We start from the raw sequence: 25107 nt of genomic DNA on the forward strand, positions 1-25107 counted from the left end.
TTCAGAAACGTATGGATATGAACTTAATAACACTTGCCTCTTAAAGCAGCATAATCCTGTCCACTTTATTGAGTTGTCAATTAGTTTATGCCTATGCTGATAATTTTTTAAAGCAATCTTTATAGATTATTTTGGTTTTATTTAAACAGGATGAATTGGACCTTGCTGATTCCGAAGTGGATAACCAAAAACGAGGGAAACGGCATTATGAAGACAAGCAAAAAGAACACTTGGTTACTTTAAATAAAAAGAAACGAGAATTAGATATGAAAGAAAAAGAACTAGAGGTTATCCATCATTTTTTTTAATGTTTTGTTTATACCCTTAGTCATGATTATTAAAGTGTGTTTTCCTAATGTCATTTTTTCCAGACATAGACATGTTGTCTGATGACTATCTGTTTTGTATGAAGTAACAGCTGTTTCAGTGAATCAACAGAGGAAAAGACTGAGGGACTCTCAGAGTGTGGGGACTTCTTAGACCAACATGAAGAGGACTTTAGGCAGCACTGCAGCATCCCCATGTAGTGTCACTGAGTGATTTGGAAAATGGCACTCCCTCTGCTGAAATAGTTCCTTAAATGCCCAGCTTGGCAAGTGCATACAGCTTTATGTCAGAAAAATGCTCCCCTGCCTCTGAGTAACTTGGTTGTAAGCTGGGTTGCAGTTCAGCTCCCACTTACTAGATAACCTTCGTTGACAACTGAAAGCAGCAGCCCTGTTTTTAGAGGAGAGTAAGTTGAGGGCAACCGTGGTTTAACCTAAAAGAGATGAATTCCAGCTTTGCTTTTACATGGCTTAGGAAAATGATTTAAACTCTGTAATTCATTTCCCTGCTTGTTTAAAACTTACTGTACTACAAATGTCGTGAATATAAATACTATGTTTAATATTTTACAAACACGAGGGTCTTTGTGTTTTCAGTACTACTTGATGTTCAGAATCCATCCTAAAACACACAAAATGCTGTGTCTGACCTCAGCACCCTGGGTGCCAAACCTTTCATAACTGCTACTTGAAATTTGTTTCACTAGGAAGTTATGGAGCTCTTACAAATTATTAAAGTTGTGTACACCAATGCAATTTTCTCTTGAAGATTATGACAACTCTGGACCGTATTCTCAATATAAAGCTTAGAACAATAATGATATTAAACGTAATTAAAATACATTTCTTAAACATAAGTTCAGAATTCTATTTTGCATATTTTGGCACAAGTAGTACAGTGAATTGTTATATCAAAGAAGAGTTTTAAAGTTAAACATCTGTTATCTTAGGAGAAAATGTCACAAGCAAGACAAATCTGCCCAGAGCGGATAGAAGTAAAAAAATCTGCATCAATTCTAGACAAAGAAATTAATAGATTAAGACAAAAGATACAGGCAGAACATGCTAGTCATGGAGATCGAGAGGAAATAATGAGGTAAGTGATTGCTCGCTTTTCTACTTTATGATATTATCCATAGATATATAATAGACAAAAAATAACATTTATATATAAATCTTAAATTTGGGTAAAGTGTTGCTATGGCATATAGTTATAGCTAAACTAGCCTTTCATACATGTATTATTAATAATAAACTTTTTTCCTTCGGAATTATTACAGAACTCATTACAGAATGACATTTTAACATAATTGCCATTTTTATACCTGTAAGATTCATATAGACATGAGGATATTCAGCTTCAGAAGTAATCAAAGAAATGCAAAGCAAAACAATTAGAAGCCATTTTCATATATATCAAGATGAAAAGAACGCATATTTCATGTCAGTGAGATTTCAGTGAAATGGATATTTTTATATTACTTGTGAAAATGGAAGCTCTAGTTTAGTTAGAGCGCGGGTTCTGAAGCAAGAGTACCTCAGTTTGAATTGCAATTCTGTTACCTACTAAACTGACTTTGGAAAGTTATCTAATTGCTCTGAACCTCAAATTTCTCATCTGTAAAATGGGTATAATTATAGTACTTACCTTATAGAGTTGTTATGAAGATTAAATGAGATAACCCATAATAAACAATGTATAGGATACATAATATGTTAGATGTTATTATTAGTCTTTCTGAAAAGTTTTAAGGTAGTTTATGTTAAACGCCTTTAAAAATTTCAGTTTGGCCAAGTAATTTTGTTGTTATAATCCAAAATGAAAAAAACAATTTATACTTGGATGTTTATTGCAGCATTAGTGTTTTTTTAGTTGAGATATGGTTGATTTACAATATTATATTTCAGGTGTACAACATGGTGATTCAGAATTTTTATAGATTGTAGTCCATTTATAGTTATTATAAAATATTGGCTATATTCCCTGTGCTGTACAATATATTCCTGTAACTTATTTATTTTATACATAGTAGTTTGTGTAACACTAAACAATTAGAAATTTTGCATAACTGGATGATAATGATTGAATTACAGTAGAAAATTATAGCTATTAAACTTTATGAAGAATTTTTCATATTAAAAAAGGCAGGGAACAGGAGTGATCTCAATTCTGTTTTCACAAACTTTGGGGAAAAAGGGGAAGAAACAAAAATAGTAATAAGTTTTTCTTTAAAATAGGTAATACCTTACATGTTTTAAAAATATAATGTGAAAGGGCAGACAATGAATTTTTTCACTTTTATTTTATTTTATTAAATTAATTTATTAAATATGCTTTCATGTTTCTGTATGCAAAGGCAAGATGATATGAGTATGTGTTTTCATCCTTGCAGATACAAAAAGTGGTACACTAAGCTGTTTTAGGTTGCTTTCTTTGATTTAATGATATATTTTGTAGATCTTTCCATATCAGTACATAGGCATTTTCTCATTGTGTTTTTATGTTTCAGAGTATTTAATCATCTCCTACTGATGGATAGTTGAGTTCTAACTTGATTTTTTGCTATTATAAATGGTGGTACACAACAAATAATTTTATACATGCATTATTTTGTATAAATTCGGGTTTTTGGTTTTTGTTTTTTTAATAGGATAAACTCCATTTTGGCAGAGTCCCCTTTCTAGGGATTGTCCTTTTTTTTTCACTCCTATCAGCAATGAGTGCCTGTTTCCCCACAGCCTAAACAATGTGTGATTATCTTAGGTTCTTTTTGCTGATAAATATATTTCCTAAAAATATATATATACACCTCAGTGTAATTTTAATTTGCATTTCACTTCTATTAAATGTGGTTAACATCTTTTCATGTCTTAAGAACCATTTATTTGTATTTCTTTTTCTGTGAATATTTTTGATGTGAGGAATGTATTTTATCTTTTTCCAAACGGCTGTTTAGCCATTTGAAAAGTTATTGGTCCTCTAATTGTTTTCTTAAGAATGGCCATAGGAGTAATATTTTTTGTATTTTTGCAAGTTCAAAACTATTTGTGTCTAGCTTTTGAGTTTGAAAGATAAGAGTTTAGCCTGGTATAAAAGCCCCGTTCTCCTGAGTATCTGTGTATCATGATGCTCATCTGTTACGTTCTGTAACTTATCCAGAATGTCAAATTCTGTGATCCTTTCCTTGGTATACACAGTGCTTTTTTTAAAAATATATAGATTTAAGTCTTACTTCTTAAAAGTTTTCTGGTATTTTACTTTTAAGTATTTTCTGTTCTGTTGTCTAGTGTTCTTTTTAGAGGTCTTCAGTTGTACATATGTTGCATGTATTTTTTCTTCTCTAGTTAATTTGTCTAACCATTTTATCTGGGTTTTTTTCCTGTTTTGTTTGTTTTTCTGATTTCTCATCTCTTTGTCTGTTGATGTTTTCTGTGTTGTCTGTTTGTTCCTATGCATCATCTCATTTTGTCTCATGTCTTTGCTTTTTTGCTTTTTGTCTACACTCCCTTGCCCCACCTTGGGTTCTGCAAGTGCATGCTTCTCCTCCTCTTGTCTGTTTGTAACCTGTTGTTGTTTACCTATCTGTTAGCTTTGAATTCTTTAATTTATCTTTTCCTGCAGTTCTTTCATTTCTGCTTTGAGGTATTCCTTCCTGGTAGCACTTGTGTCTTGTTTTGTTTTCTTTTGTTTTAATTTATCGTGTTCAATTACAGTTTTAATCTGCTTTGTGATGACATTGTTGTAATAAGTTTTCTTTGTCTGTAGAGAGAGTTTTGCTGCTCTTTCCCAGCGCTTTTTTCCCCCCATAAATATCTTTGTATGTGTGCTTTGTTTGTGCTTTTTTTGTTATTTGTTTTTTAATTGGTTGGATTTTCTGGGACTGGACATTTGAAGGAAGATGGGGGGCGGATCACTGAGAGCCTTGGTCAGGGTTCGCCCTTCATCCTTTGTCAGGATCTTTCTCTCCCTCACTACAGCAATGAGCTGTTGCCTCCACAGTAGCACCCTGAGAAGCCGTGTCTTCCCGGCCTCTTTGACCTTGTCTTGTTCAGGCTGGGGCTGGGGGGATCCTAATGCCCAACCTGTGTTCTTCTGTTCCTGCACTGGCATCTGTCACTAAGGGGAACATTTCTTGCCTTCTGGTGTGATCCCTTCCTTGCTAGAAGATCTGTATTTGCTGGTATTCTCTTACGATCAGCCACTCTGGGCCCCACTTGGGCACTTTCTTCACTTACTTTCTCTGCCTTCTCTAGGGCTTGCACTTTGTTTCTGCCCAGCCCTGCTAACAGCTCTCCCCAGTCAGGGCTGCATGCTCGCATTCTGGCAGTGTATTTGTCTGGAGATTTATGAAACCTGCTACTGCTGGGCCCTCTCAGTGCTCCCTGCACTCCCTGTTCTTCCTATTAAATATATCTGAGATTTTACTTTATGTTTCATTGAATGGCATTTATTTACTTAACATTTTTTTCATAAAATAGGCAATATCAAGAAGCAAGAGAAACCTATCTTGATCTGGATAACAAAGTAAGGACTTTAAAAAGGTTTATTAAATTACTGGAAGAAATAATGACCCATAGATATAAAACATATCAACAATTTAGAAGGTAAGTGCATTAAAGAATATTACCACATATTGTACATTTTTGTTTTTTCTTTGTTTCACATTCTCCCTTATAAATAATAAAATTAAATTAAAAGAACTTGCATGATTTAATCAGAAAAGAAATGGTGGTAGTGCTTGGGATCCTGGATTTGAAGGGACTTTTATAGTGAGCTTTTTAAACTTAAACTGCATTAGATATGCTTTACTGTATAACTTATAGATGGCTGTTCAGTGTATGCTTAAATGGGTCATTTGGAAGCTCATTGGTTCTGTTAACAGACTATTTCACTCTTGGACATTGCATGTTCTTAAGGCATACGAGTTTTGATGGGACATGTTAAGGCAGTTTCTCAGTTGATTACCATGATCTACTAGAATGGTGTAGCTCCATGGATGCAGAATCTATGTTTTGTTTGCTGCTGTATCCCCAGTACCTACTACTGTGCCTGAAATATAGTAGAAACTTGATATATATTGGTTGAATGAATGAGTACAGGATCAGCAAAACTGGATGTCATTAATATACCCAGGAATGTGCAGATGGACAGAGATAAGTTAACCTCAGCTAAAATCACAAACAACAGAAATAAAGGACAGTTTATAGGGTAGGGTTGCCCTTTGATATACTTGGATCCAAGGCAGCCCTTGTCTTTCCGCCTAACGTCTGTTTTCCCCATGGCATTCCCTCAGTAACGTGTTTTAACTGTACTTATACCAAAAACTATAATCTTAAGACTGTAGAAAATTTTTTTTAATTTAGCTCTAGTACGTATGGGGAAATTCAAATAAAGCCGTAATGAGAAACAGGCTTTGCATGTTGGACCATATTCCTTAACTAAACTATAGCTTAGTTTTTGAAATGTGTATTTCAGTTTTATATGCATGTTATTAGGACTTGACTTGAAGAGTTTTTAATTTTATCCTTCTGAGGCTGCCTTGCAGTTTTGTTAGGTGGGACCAGAGCAGGCTTTGGTGGAGGACTGATTTTTTTCCTACCTGTGAAGCTGTGTTCTTCTGGGTCCTCTACTGATATGTTGTGAGGTTATTCCACTCGTGCCTTTGGGAATATGAACTATTCCTGGCTCTGGGTGACCTCGGGGGTTGTTTCTGCTTCTGTTGGGTGTTTCTCTCACCAGCCTCGGGCAGTATCCTTACACTGACACTGATGAGGAGGGTACTCAGCCTGAGGCTCTCCCACCCGCCTCTGTGGTCCTCTAGAGCTCGCTCTGTGCTGCCCTCTTTCCCACACTCTGCTTCGTGAACTGGAGGTGCCTTGGCCACCCCAGACTCCTAAACAGGAAGACTTCTGGACTCTGCTTGGGTTTCCACTCCCCTTTACTCTCAACATAAAAGTCATTTGGGGCATTCACGGGGCTCAATTTGTTTGTTTCCCATCTTTCAGAGATTGTTTTGACTGGAACTGAATGCGATGTCTGATGTCCAGAGTCCAAAAACTCTTGCTTCATAGATTTTGTCCAGTTTTCTAGTTGTTTCACGCAGAAGAGTAAATCTAATGCCTATTACTGTGTCTTCTCCAGAAGCAGTAGGGTTCGTTTTCATATTGTTATTCAGAAAATTTTAGAATATTTTCTGTAAAGGTATTGGTCTTATTTAGTTTATTATCTTGATATGTTTCTTCACCACTGACATGCTTTATATTGTTTATCCAATCTTGGGAGGACAATAAAAATGGTCAAATTTTTTAAATTGTTTATCTCTTTACACTGGAGAACCTTGCCATTTTATGAGGACAGTCTCTTTTAGTCATCCCATGAGTGGAAGCAATTGAAGAATACATATCAGTATTGAAAGAAAGAAAAGTTAACGGAAAATTCTGAAAACCAGCTAGCAATAGTTGTGGCAGCAAAAGAAAACTCAGACTATCAGTATTTTCTAATGTGGAGATTTAATACAGTTTAGGAAGGGAATCGGGAGGGAAAAGAATAAAACGATAGTTATTCTGAAGAAAGGAGCCTTAGACTCATTAAGGAGCAAAGATGCTAAGAAAAATAGCCAGTCACTTGTCACCTAGATCTTATTTTCTAAATACCATTCCCCAACAAAAGGAATCAAGGTTCCTTTGAGAAATGGCTGATGATACTGGAGCAGAGCAGGGAAGGTATAGATGAGCCTCTTGCTATGCCAGAAAGTAAGGAAGTGCCCCCCAAAAATGTGGAGTCATGATAAAAGGACATAGGCAGCTTGAAGGGACTCCATTGGCAAAATCTGGGACAATTTGAAGACCAAAATAAGTAAGAACAGTAATGGATGATAACCCAATGAATAAAATAAGAACCTGTGACTGCATCCTTATAAATAGAAAGGTGGTAAGTAAATAAATGAGGAAGAAGGGAAAGCTCTTCCTTACAGCAGAATGCCATATGACAAATAAGTGAAGTTCACGTTGTGCTAGACAGTGCGTAAGGTATTACAGATACAGCATGATTAAGAGATTGCCTTTGCCCTTTTTGCTACTGTAAAGTTAGGAGGAGACAAGCAAATGAATAGGCAGTTTACCATTATCTTAACACTACTAGAGTTTAATTCTCTCAAGGACAAGATTCATGTCTTCTGTATTAGGGTGATATATAAATTAGTTGAATGATTGATACATTCATATGGACTGGCTGTAATATAATGGGTTTCATTATATGTGGGATGATATCTTTATTCATTTTATCGATGTTTGTTTATTAAAAAAGGAAATGAAGTGGTAAAAATGTGGAGACATGAATGAAATATAAAGACACAGGCAAAAATCATCTAGAATTTTACCTATTAAATGGGCACCAGTGTTAACATCTTGGCATATTTTCATCTGGCCTTACATGCTGGTGTAAAGATCATGCTGAGTATACAGTTCTGTATCTCTGTAATCTTTTTAGTGTGCCCAATTTCTTTCTTCAAGGTGTTTGACTTTACGATGCAAATTGTACTTTGACAACTTATTATCCCAGCGGGCCTATTGTGGAAAAATGAATTTTGACCACAAGAATGAAACTCTTACTATATCCGTAAGTATCTTAACTCTTTGCATGTTAGTCATTAGGAGAATTAGCTGCTTCGTTTCTTTTGATGATATTTTGATCTGTTGTCATTGGAAAACAAAATAACTTATTTTGAAGTTAAAGATAGTCTTTGCCAAAGTGTTGAAAATTAAATTGATTTTACTGACTAAAGCCATTACTTTAGCTTTTTTTTTTTCCCCCCAGACAGCCACATTATTTTCTTATGGTGATAATTAGGAATTTTATTTTCAGTGACAAATATTTACCTTCTCTTTTCACTCCACTGGTTCCTTTTTAAAATTCATATAGCATTTTTTTTAACATCTTTATTGGAGTATAATTGCTTTACAATGGTGTGTTAGTTTCTGCTTTATAACAAAGTGAATCAGTTATACATATACATATGTTCCCATATCTCTTCCCTCTTGCATCTCCCTCCCTCCCTCTCCGACCCCTCTAGGTGGTCACAAAGCACAGAGCTGATCTCCCTGTGCTATGCGGTTGCTTCCCACTAGCTATCTATTTTACGTTTGGTAGTGTATATATGTCCATGCCACTCTCTCACTTTGTCACATCTTACCCTTCCCCCTCCCCATATCCTCAAGTCCATTCTCTAGTAGGTCTGTGTCTTTATTCCCGTCTTGCCACTAGGTTCTTCATGACCTTTTTTTTTTTTTTCCTTAGATTCCATATATATGTGTTAGCATACTGTATTTGTTTTTCTCTTTCTGACTTACTTCACTCTGTATGACAGACTCTAACTCCATCCACCTCACTACAAATAACTCCATTTTGTTTCTTTTTATGGCTGAGTAATATTCCATTGTATATATGTGCCACATCTTCTTTATCCATTCATCCGATGATGGACATTTAGGTTGCTTCCATGTCCTGGCTATTGTAAATAGAGCTGCAATGAACATTTTGGTACATGACTCTTTTTGAATTATGGTTTTCTCAGGGTGTATGCCCAGTAGTGGGATTGCTGGGTCATGTAGCATTTTAAATTACGTGGGACATTATAGAAAGTCTGTATTCTCTGGCCCCACTATAGGAAGCCAGAAAAGAATTTCTCAAAGAATGTTTGACCCCATGTAATTGTCTTTGTGCTACTTATTTTGGAAGGTATCCCTAGATCTAGCCTCTTTTATATAAACGAAGCCACCACTTTCAAATTGTGGAGTCTGTGTGTCTGGATTCTATCCTAGTCACATGCATTAAAGGAGGAGTGTGGGATATAGCATTAAAAATAGTGTAGTCAGGAGGTCAAAAGCAACTACGCACTCTAAATAATTGGGGCAAACTTCTCAAATATTTGCTTACTATTCTTAGTTGCCATAAATTTTATACTTCCATTTTAATACTTAGAATAAGTAATAATTTGCCATACAGATATGCAACTAAGAACTCATCTAAAAATTTTTAAGAATAATAATAATTGAGAAAAAGAATGACAAGACATTTAAAAATGGTTAAAAGTCATTAATTCGCCAAGTGGTGAATAAGCACATGAAAAAGTGCTCAGTATCGCTAGTCATCAGAGAAATACAAGTTTATACCATAGTAAGTTACTATCCCACTCCTGTTATTGTGACTAAAATGAACAATACCTTGTGTGGGTGAGGTTGTGGACTTAGAACGCTTACACCTTGCTAGTGGGAGTATAATTTGGTAGAACTAAGTTAGAAACCTGTCTTGCAGGGTCTATTAAAGCAATTCCACTTTTCAGAACTCTTCAAAAACCAGTAAAACTTATCTACAGTAATTAAAGTCAAAATAGTGGTTACCTTTTAGGGGCTGGTAGTTGACGGGAGAGGACACAGGGAATCTGCTGAGATGCTAGAAATGTCCTGTCTTGATCTGAGTAGTGGTTACCCGGGTGTGTGTGTATATGTGTACGTATATGTCAGAATTATTTGAGCTAAACACTTAAGCTTTGTGTTCTTTACTGTATACGAATTATACTCTAGTAAAAGTGAAAAAAAAGAAGAAAATATTAGGTGTTTGGATAATTTATCCCCAGAGCCATAACTGTTCAAGACAACTGAAACTAGATTTTCTGACACTATCATCGCTGTTATTCAACAGAATATTATTGCTTTAAGAATCTTCAAGTTTTCTAGTCTTCATTTTACAAATAAGAAAACTGAGGCAGAAGTCCCATGATAGGTTTACTAATAGGCCAGGGATAAAATTTAGATCTCCGTAATTTATCTGGGGCTTCATTCATTAGAATGATACAAGATGCAGTTTGGGAGCAAAAGACTGCATCCTGTTACTTAGTTCTTACTTTTCTTTTGGGGTGTGTGTGTGTGTGTGTGTGTGTGTGTGCGTGTGTTTGGTTGGTTTTGTTTGGCTTTTTACTGCTTATGTTGCTTTTGTGTTTGGATTTTCATAGAGAATTCAGACTTCAGATGATAAATATAAAATTTCAGTGTATGTTTAAATTCAGAATTTTTATAACCCTTAGAAGATTAAAATATAAGTGAATGCTCACTTGAGAACCAAATAATTTTTCAAATAGTGTTTTGGAAAATACGTGAAGCTGTATATCTGTTAAAACACATATGATAAAACTGGTTGGTGCTCTGTTTTTTCACCTTGAGTGCATATATGTATATCTGGAATTCTCTTAAAATGAAATCGAGTTCCTTCAAATGTTACTTATACTGTCTTCTTAGGAAATTATATGAAAATGTTATCTCACTAATTACTTTTATATTGTTCCCATGAACACTTACTAAGAGAAATTTTTAAAAGAGAGTTATGTATTTCAATTGATTGCTGCTGTTATTCTTTGACCAGTGTGAGCCTCTTTAAGTTGGTCCTGTGTCCTTGTGACATTTGGTAATTACTTTGAATGCAGTTTAACCACTAGATGTCACTAGAATTCAAGTAACAAAAGATTAACTTTGCACTTAAAATGTTTGAGAAAAAGAAATAAAGAAAACGATCCCATTTACAATAGCATCAAAAACAATAAAATACTTAGGAAATTTAACCAAGGAAGTGAAAGATCTATACACTGAAAACTATTAAGACATTGATGAAAGAAATTGAAGAAGACACAAATAAATGGAAAGATAACCCTTGTACATGAATCAGAAGAATTAATATTGTTAAAATGTCCATACTGTCCAAAGCTATCTATAGATTCAGTGCAATCCCTATTGAGATTCCAAAGGCATTGTCCAAAAAAAGAAAAAACAATCCTAAAATTTGTATGGAACCACAAAAGACCCCTAATAGCTAAAGCAATCTTGAGAAAAAAGAACAAGCTGGAGGCATCACATTTCCTGATTTGAAGCTATGTTGCAAAGCTATAGCAATCAAAACAGTATGCTATTGGCATAAAAATAGACACAATTGGTCTACAGTGGGACAGAATAGAGAGCCCAGAAATAAACCCAGGCATATGTGGCCAACTAATATTTGACAAAGGAGCCAAGAATATACAATGGGGAAAGGATAGTCTCTGATAAATCGTGTTGGGAAAACTGGATATCTACATGCAAAAAATGAAATTGGACTAACGTTGGTACTTTTATTATTAAGCCTTTGGACTTTGGTATGTTAGATCTGGTTATGGTGAGAAAATGTTTTCAGTTTGATTCTCTCACAATAAAACAGAAACCACCGTTACACAGCTCACTGTTTTACTCTAAAATATTTTGAATAGATGTCATTTCCAAGTCACTAAGTGATTTTTTTTTTACTATAAATTCATCCTTTCTAATGGTAGCCAATCTTTTTTGTAAAGAAATTAATCTGTTTTTTTCCTATACTTTGTTTTTTGTCAACTCATTCAAGGTTCAGCCTGGAGAGGGAAACAAAGCCGCTTTCAATGACATGAGAGCCTTATCTGGCGGTGAACGTTCTTTTTCTACAGTTTGCTTCATTCTTTCTCTGTGGTCCATTGCTGAATCTCCTTTCAGATGCCTGGATGAGTTTGATGTCTACATGGTAGTGTTGACTTTTAAATTCTCTAATTTTTTGTTTGTTTGAAATGTATATTTTGAAAGGAAGCAATTCATTCTTTAGTTTCACCCATAACAGAAAAGATCCTGCTCTGAAAGTTTAGTCTGTGATAAGTGATAGAGAAGAACCAAAGAATTCCAGTTCTGTCCCTTGCTAACATACCACACTGGCAGAGACCCTGTCCTGGATTTGCAGCCTTTTCCCCAGTTCGCCTCCATCTTCCGTTTTTACACGTAATTATAAGCAGTTCCCCACGCTTGCTTTCACTGACTCTCGCCACTGTTCTCTCCCTTCCTGCACAGCCACGCTTTTCAAAACAGCAGTGTGTGTAACATGAGGGAGCAAGAACACTGGACTTCGAAGTTAAAAAACTGAAGATTGAGACCCACCTCTGTCACCAGTCACCCAGCTGACTTTGGACAAGATATCTATCCTCTTTGGGCCTCAGTTTCTTCAGCTATAAAATAAGATGATTAACCTTTCCTACCTCGTAGGGTTAGAGCGAGGCTCCAGTGAGGTCCTGTCTGTAATGTGCTCACTGTGGTGCAGGCACATAGTAGGGCCTCCCAGATCAGCTGTTAATCATTCTCTTTACTGCTTCTTGCCTCCTTCTTCACTAAATCCACTGTAACCTGGGTTTCGACTACAGTACTCCAGCAAAACTTGTTTAGCAAAAATCATAAGAACTTTAATTCGGTGAAGTATATGGCACCACAGACTGACCTTCCATCTCTTAAACTGTGTCTTCTTACCTCCTCTTTGTTCTCAGTGTGCCAGTCTGCCTCCCCTAATTCAGGTGCCCGTCAATGTTTGAGGTCTTCTTTGTTTTTCATAGTGGTGTTAATTTTCCTGGCTATCACGTTCTACCTACCCCCGGCCCACACACACACAGACACACACACAGTCCCACAGCCTGCTGTCTACGTTTGGATCCCTCCCAAAGCTAAGCATTTCATTCTGACATCTCTCTTGTTCTCTGGACCCGTGTGCTCGACTACCTGTGAGACCTCATCTAGTGAACAACCCACATCTCAAACTCAGCATGTCTGAGTCTGAATTTTTCTACTCCAGGCCTTTCTTTTCCTGAATTATTTTCCTTGATTAGTTGCAAATTGCCATTTCCAACCCAACACCTAACTGCAAAACCAGTGATTTATCTGTGATTCTTCTTTCCTTGTTACACATTAAGTCTGACCTCTGTCTCTTCCTCTCTAAAGTATCTCCCTGGGCCCCGCCCCCTGCTCTTCCTGTTGCCTCTCGTGTCCTCACCCCTTGCTTGTTGTCATCGTTTCCTGTCCAGACTCTCAGACTTCAGTCCTGCCCCTTCTCAGTTCCTCCTTCACTGTCTTGCCAGGTTTATATTTCTAAAATAAATCTAATTGTGGTCACTCACTTGCTTGAAAATCTTTGGTTTAATTCTGAAGAGTGACTTTGAAACCCTTCATGATGTAGTATCCCCTGACTTTTTCAGCTGGACTAAGCTGTTTGTGATTTTCCAGACACTGCGCCTCTGCCCGTTGTGCTCTTCTTCGTTGTATGTCACACTCCGACTCATCTTTCAGCACTCGGTTCGGCTGTCCCCTTCATGTAGCCTCCATGGCCACCACCCTGCCAGGCAGGATTAGGGGCTTCTCAGAGCTTCCTCAGCACCACCTGACATCAACTCATGCAATTATATTATTTTTATATTTTATAGTATCTAATATTATATATTATACACATTTTATTATTATATATATTATATTTATATATTTTTCATTCTATTGCAATCCCCTATTTTCATGTGTGAATCACCCACCAAATTTTCAATTTTGAAGTTATCAACTCTGTCTTAATCATATTTCTAACTCCTAATGCCTAGCCCATAATTAGGATTTAGAAAATGCTTATTTACGAATCAGAATTCATATTTGTAAGTGCTATATAATCCTTCAGTGGTTTTTTTTTTTTCCTATGCTGTCACTGCTGAAGATTAGTTAGAAATTCCTCTGAGATTTGGCTTTACAGCTGATTCACAAATCATAGATGATTGCTCTTTCCATATAATATTTCTGTCCAAAATGCTATTATGTAGACTTATCACCCATCTTATAAGTCAGATATAATTCTGAACAATTTCTTTCTCTTTCAGAAACTTACAGGTTCTTAGTCAGAATGACATTTTGCCTCATTGAAATTATTCAGAAAAACGTACCCAAGTTCTGAGAACCAATCCAGTGGAAATGAATAAATATTTCTTGGTGCATTGGCAGCTTTTTTATTAAATGATGGGCTTCCCCAAGGCATTGTTTTGAAAGGACAGTTTTCAGTTTGGGCAAGCTCTGGTCACTTCTGTTAACGTTAAGTTAGATTACTTTAGGGATATGCCTGATGGAAGAATTTATAGAATAAGAGCCACTGAGCAGTGTAGCTGGGACGCAGGGCCCCTGTCTGTCTCCAGAGCCCAGGTTCTAAACCGCCACGCCGTACGGTACGGCCACATGCGGTTTCATTTGTCTGTGTTTTCAAATTTCAGGAGTCTTCAAGGGAGGAGAGAGGTACTTTGATTTTTGTTTTTTGTTATTTAACTCAGAAAATGTAAGCACACAGTTTAATTCCTGTAGTCAAAACCTGTTATAACCAAGCATTTTTTCCCTATACACGGATATGCTGTTTAACTTATTTTAAAGATTCAACTGAGAAATTAGTCTGTAAATTCAAATTGATTCACATTGTACAAATTGTAGAAGGTGATGGGGACAGAGTTTTTAGAACATCTTAATCACTGAGGGAAAACTTGAGAGACTTAGTAAGTTTGAATCTGGTCACCTTTGATACTGTTCTCCTGAGTAATTAAATATTACTGTAGAAATTAGATTCACTCTGCAACATCTAGTTGTATCTTTTGACTATTTTCCAATTATTTTAATTGTTAAGTATATTTGAGGCAAGGGGCTATATACTTTGACTATAGAAATTCCTGGAAGATACATGTTACTCAGTTATTTTCCCCTAATAATTTTAGATACTATCTTTCACAGTATGTATGAATTGCTTGGCATCATAGATAAGGTAATGGATGATCCTTGGGTAAAAATCCAGGGGTTCGTAACAACCAGCAGAATGCTGCTTTCACAGGAACATGATTGACCCAGCAGCAACTCTGACTTCTGCCTCTGTTCTCCAGGATATGGTTAACCGGAGAATTGCGATGGACATGATACTCAAGATGGCAGATTCCCAGCGCTTCAGACAGTTTATCCTGCTTACCCCTCAAAGCATGAGGTAACTTTTTAAAACTCTTCTATGAATTATATATATATCAAGTTTATAAAAGGGGGTGAGAAATCTTTTATATTCTTAATTTTAAAATGCAAATGCATAAATGACCAGTCAAAAGAAAAATTAACCCCTAAACTAGTTCCAGAGATCGAATGTAGTTTTCCCGTATTAGATATTTAAAATTTTGTTTGTGTTATCTCCCATTAACAGACGCAATTTAATTGAATATGATTATTGACTTGTTAATATTTCTATTTTGAATCTGCTCTTCTGTGGTTATCATGACCCAACTAGTATAAAGTAATTTTAGTAATTCTGCTTAGACTGAAGAAGCAATTCATGAATTTCCTAGTCTTGATTCTCTTCCTGGTGACTTACAAGTAGCAGTCTTCCTAAATGGAGAACGCTGCTCTGCGGTCAATCAGCATTTATTAGGTACCTCCATAGTGTCAGGCTCTGTGTCACTTAAAAGTTGATATTCTTTCTCTAAAGTGGTCACTCGATCGTATGGGGACTCAAGTTTATGACTGGAAATATTCAGGTGACTCCTTCCTGACTAGACAAGAAGAATAAGAGAGATAGTTGATACATAAATCTCCTTCATTTTCCTTTTCCTCCAAACTGAAAACCCATGGCATTTAGCAGGAAGTTAATTTTTAAAAATGAAAATTTATTTCCCTATTGCAAATTATATTTCTCCTAGAATTCCAGATATCAGACATATCCCCCCATTAGCAGCCATTTAGACATATATTTTCATGAGGTAGTATTAGAATTTTTCTTTTTTTATGAAAAAATTTTCTTGGAAATTGGAATAATTAATTTTGCTTCCTCTAGTTCACTTCCAGCAAGTAAACTGATTAGAATTCTTCGAATGTCTGATCCTGAAAGAGGACAAACTACGTTGCCTTTCCGACCTGTGTCTCAAGGAGAAGAAGAAGACCGGGGTTGATTTACTGTGGCTGACTGTGCCACACCCTCATGTTGAAAGACGTGTAAGGGGAGACGCCCGGGACTATGGGAAATAAAATGAAACTGAAGACATTCTGCGGTGAAGGACTCACTCATGTATCTGACACAATAAGCCTAGAAGACCGGCCACAGCCCGCAATTTAAAATTATAATTACTTTGCTTTGAGAAAATCAACTTCATAGTACTGGTTTTAGATCTTTTTGTTTGTTATTTTAACCATCTACTTTTATAGATTCTTTTTCAGAAGTTTAAAATTTTGTACATATGTACATGTACATATCTGTTTAGTTTGGGTTCATTTCTATAGTATTTTGTAAGAATTAAAATAAACATTTGATCACCCAGTTATATTTAGTTTTGCTTTTCCAGAATATTACATTATTCTCACTGCAGGGGGTGGGGCAGCGCCCAGACGGGCTGTGAACAGGGACCAGTTTACAGTAGATTCATTGTCTGTTTTGTGCTTATTAATGAGGAGGGACCTACACAGAACTGTAGGAACTTTGGTCACAATCTCTGCAGAGGTCATTTTTAACCCTAGAGATACAATTGCAGATTTGGACGGTAGTTTTAATTATTGTGTTTCATCACATTTAAGATGCTCTCTATTAAGGCACGTTCTTGGAGCTTTACTAAAGCACTGCCAATCCTGACACGGTGTCTTTCTCTGAGTCCCTTAACCATCATCCACCCTAAGTGTCCAGCCTGTGTCGGAACTGGGTTATGACCCACTGGTGCACCCTGACCTGCAGTGTGATTGCTTGCTTGCTTTAAAGTCCCGCAGTTTGCAGTCCAAAGCGTCTCAAGCTCTGGCTCAGCCGAGCGAGGACACAGGCCAGAGGCACTGTGCAGACCAGGCTGAGGAGAGGGCTGGGGAAATTGGGGCAGAGGACAGCTCCCCCTGGAGCAGAGAAGCAGCTGGGAGCCAAAGGCCCAGCTGCTGATAGGGAGCTGATGTCAGTTACAAGGCACACCCTGATTTTAGAGTTGTTAAAAAGTGTGCTTCTTAGAATGATAAAATATAGCCTGTTGTAAGCAATGGTATTTATGAACCTTTTTTTAAAGAAAACATGAGTAGAACTCCTTGCATTCTCTATGTTTGATACTAGGATTAGTGCTAACCTTTTTAAAAAGACGTGGATATCCAACAAGAAGAATTCCCTATATTGCTAGCAATAAATATTTGTGAAATTGAAAGAAGTATTTTAAGAAAAAGACAGTTATTTTAAAAGCAGCGACACTTCTGTAGTTACTGAGAAAAACTGGATTTTGTTTGTGGTGAGGGGAGAGAGTCTAATTTAGTCTTAAGTTGAGATCCATTGGTAAATGAGAAGTCCAGAAACTGTGCTTTTCTAATCTTAAGAATTTACAGAAAGAGAAAACGTGTGCCGCATGTTTTAAACATCCTCCACTAACAATACAAAGTCTGATTTTTTTTAAAGGTACATTTATAATTCATTTGTATCAAAACTATTTTAACATACATGTGCTTTTTCAAATAAAAAAAAATGAAGTAGAATATACCAAATGCATAAACTTTTATTCGCTAAACAATTTCAGTGTCTGAATTTTTGTGATAGTTTTTTAATGTTGTGCTTCTTAATACAGAATGGGAAGTAGACTGCTCAGGTATCCAGGCATCTCTTGTTGAGTTGAAGATTATTCATTGCTTTGGCCTCACAAAGTTTTGGTTTCAACTATCATAAGTGAAAATATTTTCAATTAATATTCTAATTAATGGTAATATTAATTGGAATAAAAAGAAATTGCTTTTTTGAAATATGTGTAACTTCTAAAAATAAAACTTTAAATTTATCTGTAGTTAAAGTCATCCTTTTGTGAATTGGGGAAGATATTATAAGTGACAGAATCAAGCCTCTTCATGAATAGTGACTTGAATACTTCATAGAGATGACTCTTCTACCCCTGGTTTTATCAGCAGGGCAGGTGTGACTGAACTGAGTCGTGAAGTCCTGGGAAACAAAGAAGAAATGCTGCTTTGGACTTCTAAATCCTACCTTCTCATAACTTTGGGTTAGACATGATGAAAATCGTTCTTAAAAATGACAAATGTGATTAGTTTTAATAAACCAACATTTAAGGAATATTGTTACTCATACTGATCATCAACACTACAGATTCAGGCACTGCATTCTTCTGAAGTATTTTCCAAATTTTCCCTTCTCCCTTCCTCCCACTCCCTGGTGCCTTTTTGCATGTCTTCAAAGTGTCTGGGCTGTTTGTATATGGAGACCGAAATGCTTCAATTCTGCATAAGAAACTGTTGCCTGGGACTCACAAACTGGATCAGAATTGTTGCTGACTATGGTGAAAACCAGGTGATCAAGAGTGTCTGCTTAGAAGTTTCCCTGAATGCGAATTAGACGTGGTAAAAATTAGTACAAATTATGTCCTGAGTCAATAATTTCCTGGTTAGATTTTTGACTTGTTTATTCATCTGCTTAGAGGCCTATACTTTGCATAACTCAGATTTTCAGAAGAATTGGTTTGAAACCTAGAGTTCTAAAAGTTTAAACAGTTATTGATATTTCATAACTTGAACTAAATGCCTGTGAACTTGAAGGTATATCAAAATATTTTTTGATGTATCTTTGAAGAGTTTTGTTCTTTAAAGAGTGAATATAAATTAGTTGTTTCTTTGAGTCAGCAAATGAAATTTTCTTAATTTTATATAATATTGATACCTAGCCTATTTCATTTTGGCTCTGACATCTGGATAGAATCCATAGATACTAAAGCGGCCTGAGAATACTCACTAATCATCAAGCTTAAGGGGCCTTTTGCTGCCTAAGTTTTCTTCAGTTTAAGGATACAGAGATTAATTCATTAACATGAGTAAGTTTCTGCCATGTGCTAGGGACTATTTTAAGCACTGGGAATCCGACTGTAATACGAAATCTGCCCTCATGGAGCTTAAAGTCTAGTTAGAGAAACATAATACCATGTATTATATCAGATTATGGTAATTGCTGTGAATAATAATAAAGCAGGATAAGGAGTTGAGAGTGGAAGGGAGTGGTATTTTGGATGAAGTATTAAGGAAAGACTTTGCAGAAGGTAATGTTTAAGCAGAGGCCTGACACAAGCGATAGAAGAGCCATGGAAAGATGTAGGGTTGACGGTTCCAGGCAGAAGAAGTGAGTGCAAAGACCTTAAGGTGAGAATGAACTTCATGTCCAAAAATCTCAAGACCAGAGCTTAGCATAGGGAATGAGGTTCAGAGGCAAAGAAGTAAGATGGTTTCAGATCCTAGGCAGGTTTTCAGACCTGGTCTGGTAAGCATTTTCAAAGAATCCCTCTGGCTGCTGTGTGAATAGGTTAGGATTAGAGTTGGGCAAACGTGGAAAGAGCAAGCAACCTGGAGGCTTTTGCAGTGATCCAGGTCAGAGGTCATGGGGACTTGGACCAGAGTGGTCGAGATAGAAGTGTTCAGATTCGAAGTCCAGAGGCAGTGAGACTTGCTGATGAGAATACAGTTGACCCTTGAACAACACAGGGGTTAGGGGCAGTCAAAAATCCGAGTTTAATTTATGGTTGGCCCTCCATATACGCGGTTCCTCCTGTCTCCCTTGCGCATCTGTGGATGGGGTAGCACTGTAATATTTACTATTGAAAAAAATCCGCCTATAAGTGCACCTGTACAGTTTGAATCTGTACTGTTCAAGGGTCAGCTGTACTGTAGAGTTGTGAGAGGAATCAAGGATCATTGGCCTGGGGTCTGGGGCCTACAAAACCGCACGAGTGGTGGTGTCATTCACAGAGCTAGGGAAGATGCGGCTGTGGAGAGCTGGGGCGGCTGTGGAGGAGAGCGATGGATGGCTGGTGGGGAGACGTATGGCAGCTCTGATCTGAGCAGGCAGCGTTTGAGACAACCATTTAGTTAATCGGGTATTTGATGGGTAACTTTACGTTGGTAAATGTAAGAACTTGGGAAATAATAACATAAGGTAAGAGTCTCGAGATCTATATTTCGCCTGCAAAACGCTGGGAAGAACCCAAATTGCATGCCCAAAATATATGGGAAACGGAATTGCTTACACAAAAGGACCTAAGGGAACAGTGTGTCATTTTATTTAGAAGCTCTAATTGACTGTCATTTTCTCACTAAACCCCTACACATCTGGTGCAGTAAGGCTCTCTGAAGAAGTCTATTTAAGCGTGTGTTTTACCTTCTGACATGGTTTCCAACGGTGTGGAGGAAATCAGCATCTGGCCTCTTTAAGAAAGTGGTTCATGTTATTCATCTAGAGACTGTGATCCTGAATGAGGGAACTACAGGGAAAAGGAAGCCTTAAAGCAATATGATTCCCTTTTAAAAACAATTTAGAGTTATTTAAGAAATAAAAAAGAGGAAATATGGAAACTTAGGTCTTCTAAACGTAGAAAGAGTTCAGGCTAGAATAAAAGTAAGACATTTGGGGGCATTTTCCTTTCAGAACAGCAGCAGGAGTTAAAGAGCCAATTAACATGGTAACCAAAAGAGTAGCTGAGTATAAGCTGGAACTGATAGAACCCAGGCCCACTTGAATGATGAGAGGATGCCCACAGCTGGTCCTTTCTGAAGGGACCACAGGCTGGGAGGGACCCTGAGGTTCCTGAGGATGCCCGTTGCTGAGGGGCGTGTGTGTGTGTTTAAACGGAACTCAGTTACAGAAGTTGTGTTAAACACACCCTTCAAACAAACAAAACAACTAATACTAAACTTTCTTTGGGTTATTTGTATGGAAATATGTTAATATAAATGTTTCAGACATTACATGAAATTTCTAAACATCTTATATGTTCTGGTATAATGTTATGAGTCATAATTCTAGTTATTACTTTAAAATGTATATCTCAGACATAACTGAATTTCCTTGTCAATTGCATTATTATGAACTTTCATCAGATCTTTAACCATGGTCATTTTTAAGTCTTTTGTCATTTACAGACAGTTCTGGGTGTACTCTGATGATTTTGCAAAAATGTTCCTATGAAAGGGTTTTATCTTCAAGGAATTCATGGAAAAGACTCTGACAAGTACAGGTTTCTGGTAACTGACTGTACTGCTGAACTGAATGAATAAGCATTTTCAGAACTCTAATGGAAAACTGATGAACTCATAAAAGTGCTAACAAAAGATCAAGATGAAAAAAAAATTAATTACATGGGACTGAGTGAACCGATGAGGATGATTATAATTTTTGTGACTTTCTGTTTGAATAAAAAAAAAAAATCCCACAAGGACTCAGAGGCAAAAAAATATACAAATCAATGTTCACTGCAAAGTAAAGAAGCTGTTACAGTGGAGGATTACTGGACTGAATGTCAATATTATGACATAGTATGAGTGTGTTTCGTGTTTGGTAATTGCAATCATTGTTGCTTTTTGTTGTGGTCATCCATGTACAATGCTTGGTGTTAGTCTGTTTATCTCTTGTAAACATAAAATACAGTATGTGTGAGTGTGTGAAAAAAAAACAAAAAAAAACACATCCTTCAGTTCATGGCTCACCTTCATCTCTGGTCCATGCCGTACTTATTTCCTTTCACCTCCTGTTTTCATTCCCTGACACAGATTGTATTTTCTGAAGATGACCACAACAAGAGATCCGTTCTGTGTCCTTCCAAAACCTTGCCTTGCAGAGTCTAATTCCCTTCTTAAACTAGACAGATTTGTACCTCACTTATAACCATTAGAATGACAGCAGAAATGTGTAACTTCCAAGGCAAAGTCAGAAAAGGCAATGAAGAGAAGCGGAAGTCCCACCCTGGTCTCTAGAACACTCATGCTGGATCCCTGTGCCACCATGGAAGCAGTCTGACTTCCCTGAGGCTGCCACACCATGAGGAAGCCTGAACTAGACTAGCCTGTGTGGGGAAACCCCACGGATAAGCCCTGGGACTACATGAAGAGAGGTGCCCAGCCACCGTCAGCTGCTCCAACTCCCAAGTCCCCCATCTCACTACAACCGCAATAGACCTCCCAAGCCAGAACTGCCCAACAGAGTCCTTCCTGACATCCTGGGCCAAACAACCATGAGAGATAATACAATAATTATTACTTCAAGCCATTAAATTTTGGGGTGATTTGTCACATAGCATTAGTAACAAACAGATTTAGGTATCTGAAAAAAAGAGTACCCAAACAAAAATAAATATAAACCATGTGGCACTGGCTGGAAGGACCTTGAGGAGGGTTAGCGTCACAAACGCATGAATCCAAAGGGCCTTGAGGAAGATGCTACTGGAAGCCTAAAGGGCCTTGGGGAGAGTGTTAGCAGAAACTTAAGACTTTCAAGGATGCTCTTGGTGGCAGCTAAAAGAAAGTAAGGAAAATGCCATCGGAAGCAGGAGCAAAGGGGACCCTTCTTATGTAGCGGTGGAAAGTTGGCATCACTGATGCCACAGTAACATTGAAAGTAGGAAATGTACCTAATAAACTGGTGATCTAGCTGAAGACATGTGCAGGTAGAATGTGAAAAGTACCTCCTGGCTTCTTGCTGCCTATGACAAAATGTGAGAGGGGAGAGATGAACTAAAGAGCAAGCAGTTACATATAAAGAGCCATGTTTCATTCCCACACTCTTCCAGATGACAACTGATTTTTAAACTATAGAGTGGCTTCAGTGCAAAATTAAATCCAGGGTAGAACTGTAAGACCCTTGCTTAGGACCTCAGAAAGATCTAAGGCAGTGCTTTTAGACCTTTTCAGACAGAAAAAGGGCCTTTTTCTTTTTTTGGTGGGTGGGGGGGCAGGACTGGCTTTAATTGTGTTGAGAAAGGAAAGTGGCTGTGATATGAAAGACTTAATGAGGTTAGAAATCTAGAAGGAAATGGAGCGGGACTGGATTACCAGGAGGAATGAAGGCTGCCGTCATAGAGAACAGCGGCTTCCAGGCCAAACAGAGGTAATCCACTCAGGGCCCGCATGTGGTGGGCAGGGGCCAGCAGCCAATCTTAGAACCACATCTGTCATCGTTACGCAGAGCAAGGGGAAGGTGTCATCACGGGGCCATGGAGGGGGCTCCACCCACAGCCGGGGGGCACTGGGAGTGCCCACCCCACTGCCAATCAGCCACGTCAATCGCGGTGACAGCTGGCCTGCTCCCTCATGGCTGCCTCCTTGGGGGGCAAGTGGATACAGGGGCTGCAGACGAAGGCCCACGGGCCGTGTGACAAGGACACCTGCCGAGACAGGGCCCCATGCATGTGAGGAGGCCAGTGTGGCTGGGGGGTCATTGGTGGGATGTGGGGGACAGGCTTCCTGGGCTGGGCTTCCCAGCCTCGGTTCATCCTTGCCGAGCTGCGAGTGTGAAATGGCCTTTTTCTAAGGGCGTGACTTTCAGCTCCTCTCCATTAAAGTAGAGGCTTCTAAGAATATAAGGGGTGTTGTTCCTTAGTAATCACACAGTGAGCCCCTTCTAATGGAGTGGATTTTATAAATTGATACATAAAAAACCCTTAAGAGTTTTTTTTTTTTTTTTAAAGAATTGTATCAGCTTAGACTGAAAGAGACAGTACAAAAATGAAAAGAAGGTATTATACTCCTGAACTTTTATGGGCAAGCAGTAGGCAGAGAAAACTACTCAGCTATAAACAGACTACTTTTTTTTTTTTTTAATAAAAAAGGAAGGCTAACTCAGAGGGTAGGAACAAGAACACAAAATGCAGAGCCAAAAGCCATGGAGAACAATCTGCAGAAAATAGGACTCAGTCCTCATCAAGGAACTTACAAGGTGTACGTGGCTGGATTTCAGAATTGCTATGGACCAGAGACTGCTGTGAGCTTTCCAGTTTCCCCTTTTTTGAAAGTGTGTCTCTATTGCAGTTATACTTCACCTGTCCCAACATTCTATGTTGTGTAAGGGGGAAAAGGAGCAATAATTATCCATTGGGTTCACAGGCCTTTGGATCAAAAAGAATGGTACTCAGTGTGCTGTACCTGATGAACCACATCTGAGGAGCCTGTAGATGATGAGATTTGGGGCCTCCAGCCTGACCCTGAAGTCATAATGGGGTAAGACTTTTGTGGTTGCCTGGGAGCAGGTGAGTGCATTTCGTATGTGGAAGAGATGTGAATTGTGGCTACGGGGCAGACTGTGGCTGATCGTTTTCCAGAGAGGGTGGAAACAACATCTCTCCTGTTCTTCTAGAAACTTGTTGTAACCTATCAAGACATAGAGTTTAATTTCCTTCTTGACTATGAATAGGTTTGTGACTTTGTTGTAACCAATAGAATGCTGGACAAGTGTTACTTCATGACTATTGAGGCTAGGTCAGGAAAGAATATGAAACTTCCAGTTTCTTTGCAGGAATACTTGTGCTGGAGACCTGAACCATCAGGCAAGTAGTATGACTGCTCTGAGACCTCCATGCTGTGAGGAAGAACAAACTAGCCCATGTGGAAAAGCCCTGAGGCTGGAAGAAGAGAGATGCCCTCTCAACTCCCAGCTGCTCCAGGCACCTCAAGCTTCCATGTGACTGCAACTGCACGAGACACCCCCAGCTAGAATCATCCAGGTGAACCTTCTCAAATTCCCGACCCACAGAAGCCATGAGGAATAATAAAATGATTGCTTCTGTTTTAAGCCATCACATTTTGGGGATAAGATGTTGTGATGCACACCCTGGAAACAATTCCAGTGTGATATTTGCTTTTATTTTATGTGCCTTTTGTGTACTTTTGCGAGAATGTCTTTTTCATTTATATGTATTATACGGTGCAATAGATTTTATTGTTTCTTTTTTCCCTTTCAGCCTTGTAAAAACATGTGCTTGTTGCTGTGTGTACATCAGTTTCCAGCTGAAGCCTGGTATGCCGCAGGGTGCTTGCACCACGTCTTACCTAGTCCTCTAGTCGTGAACCACTAGGTTGCCTCCAGGCCCCACCCCAGAAACAGAATTGTCACGGACATCCTGGGACAAGTCCCCATACATCCTCCTGTGAGAGCTTC

The 25107-nt window shown here is 37.9% G+C and overlaps 1 protein-coding gene across 2 annotated transcripts in view; it reads left to right on the forward strand.

Moving 5' to 3' along the window:
* Positions 1-17965, forward strand: part of SMC6 (structural maintenance of chromosomes 6) — a 78036-nt gene extending 60071 nt beyond the window's left edge. The window contains exons 21-27 of one of the 2 annotated variants that reach the window (XM_082356448.1): positions 150-287; positions 1277-1422; positions 4806-4931; positions 7839-7944; positions 11749-11901; positions 15083-15180; positions 16015-17965. In XM_082356448.1, the coding sequence (XP_082212574.1) occupies positions 150-287; positions 1277-1422; positions 4806-4931; positions 7839-7944; positions 11749-11901; positions 15083-15180; positions 16015-16129 (882 nt within the window). In that variant the 3' untranslated portion in view covers positions 16130-17965. The remainder of the gene's footprint in view (positions 1-149; positions 288-1276; positions 1423-4805; positions 4932-7838; positions 7945-11748; positions 11902-15082; positions 15181-16014) is intronic. The other variant, XM_082356449.1, reaches the window with a different exon arrangement.
* Positions 17966-25107: the final 7142 nt, after the last annotated feature.

The sequence above is a fragment of the Balaenoptera borealis genome (assembly GCF_965194805.1).
Source record: "Balaenoptera borealis genome assembly, chromosome: 15".
In the NCBI taxonomy this organism is placed as follows: domain Eukaryota; kingdom Metazoa; phylum Chordata; class Mammalia; order Artiodactyla; family Balaenopteridae; genus Balaenoptera; species Balaenoptera borealis.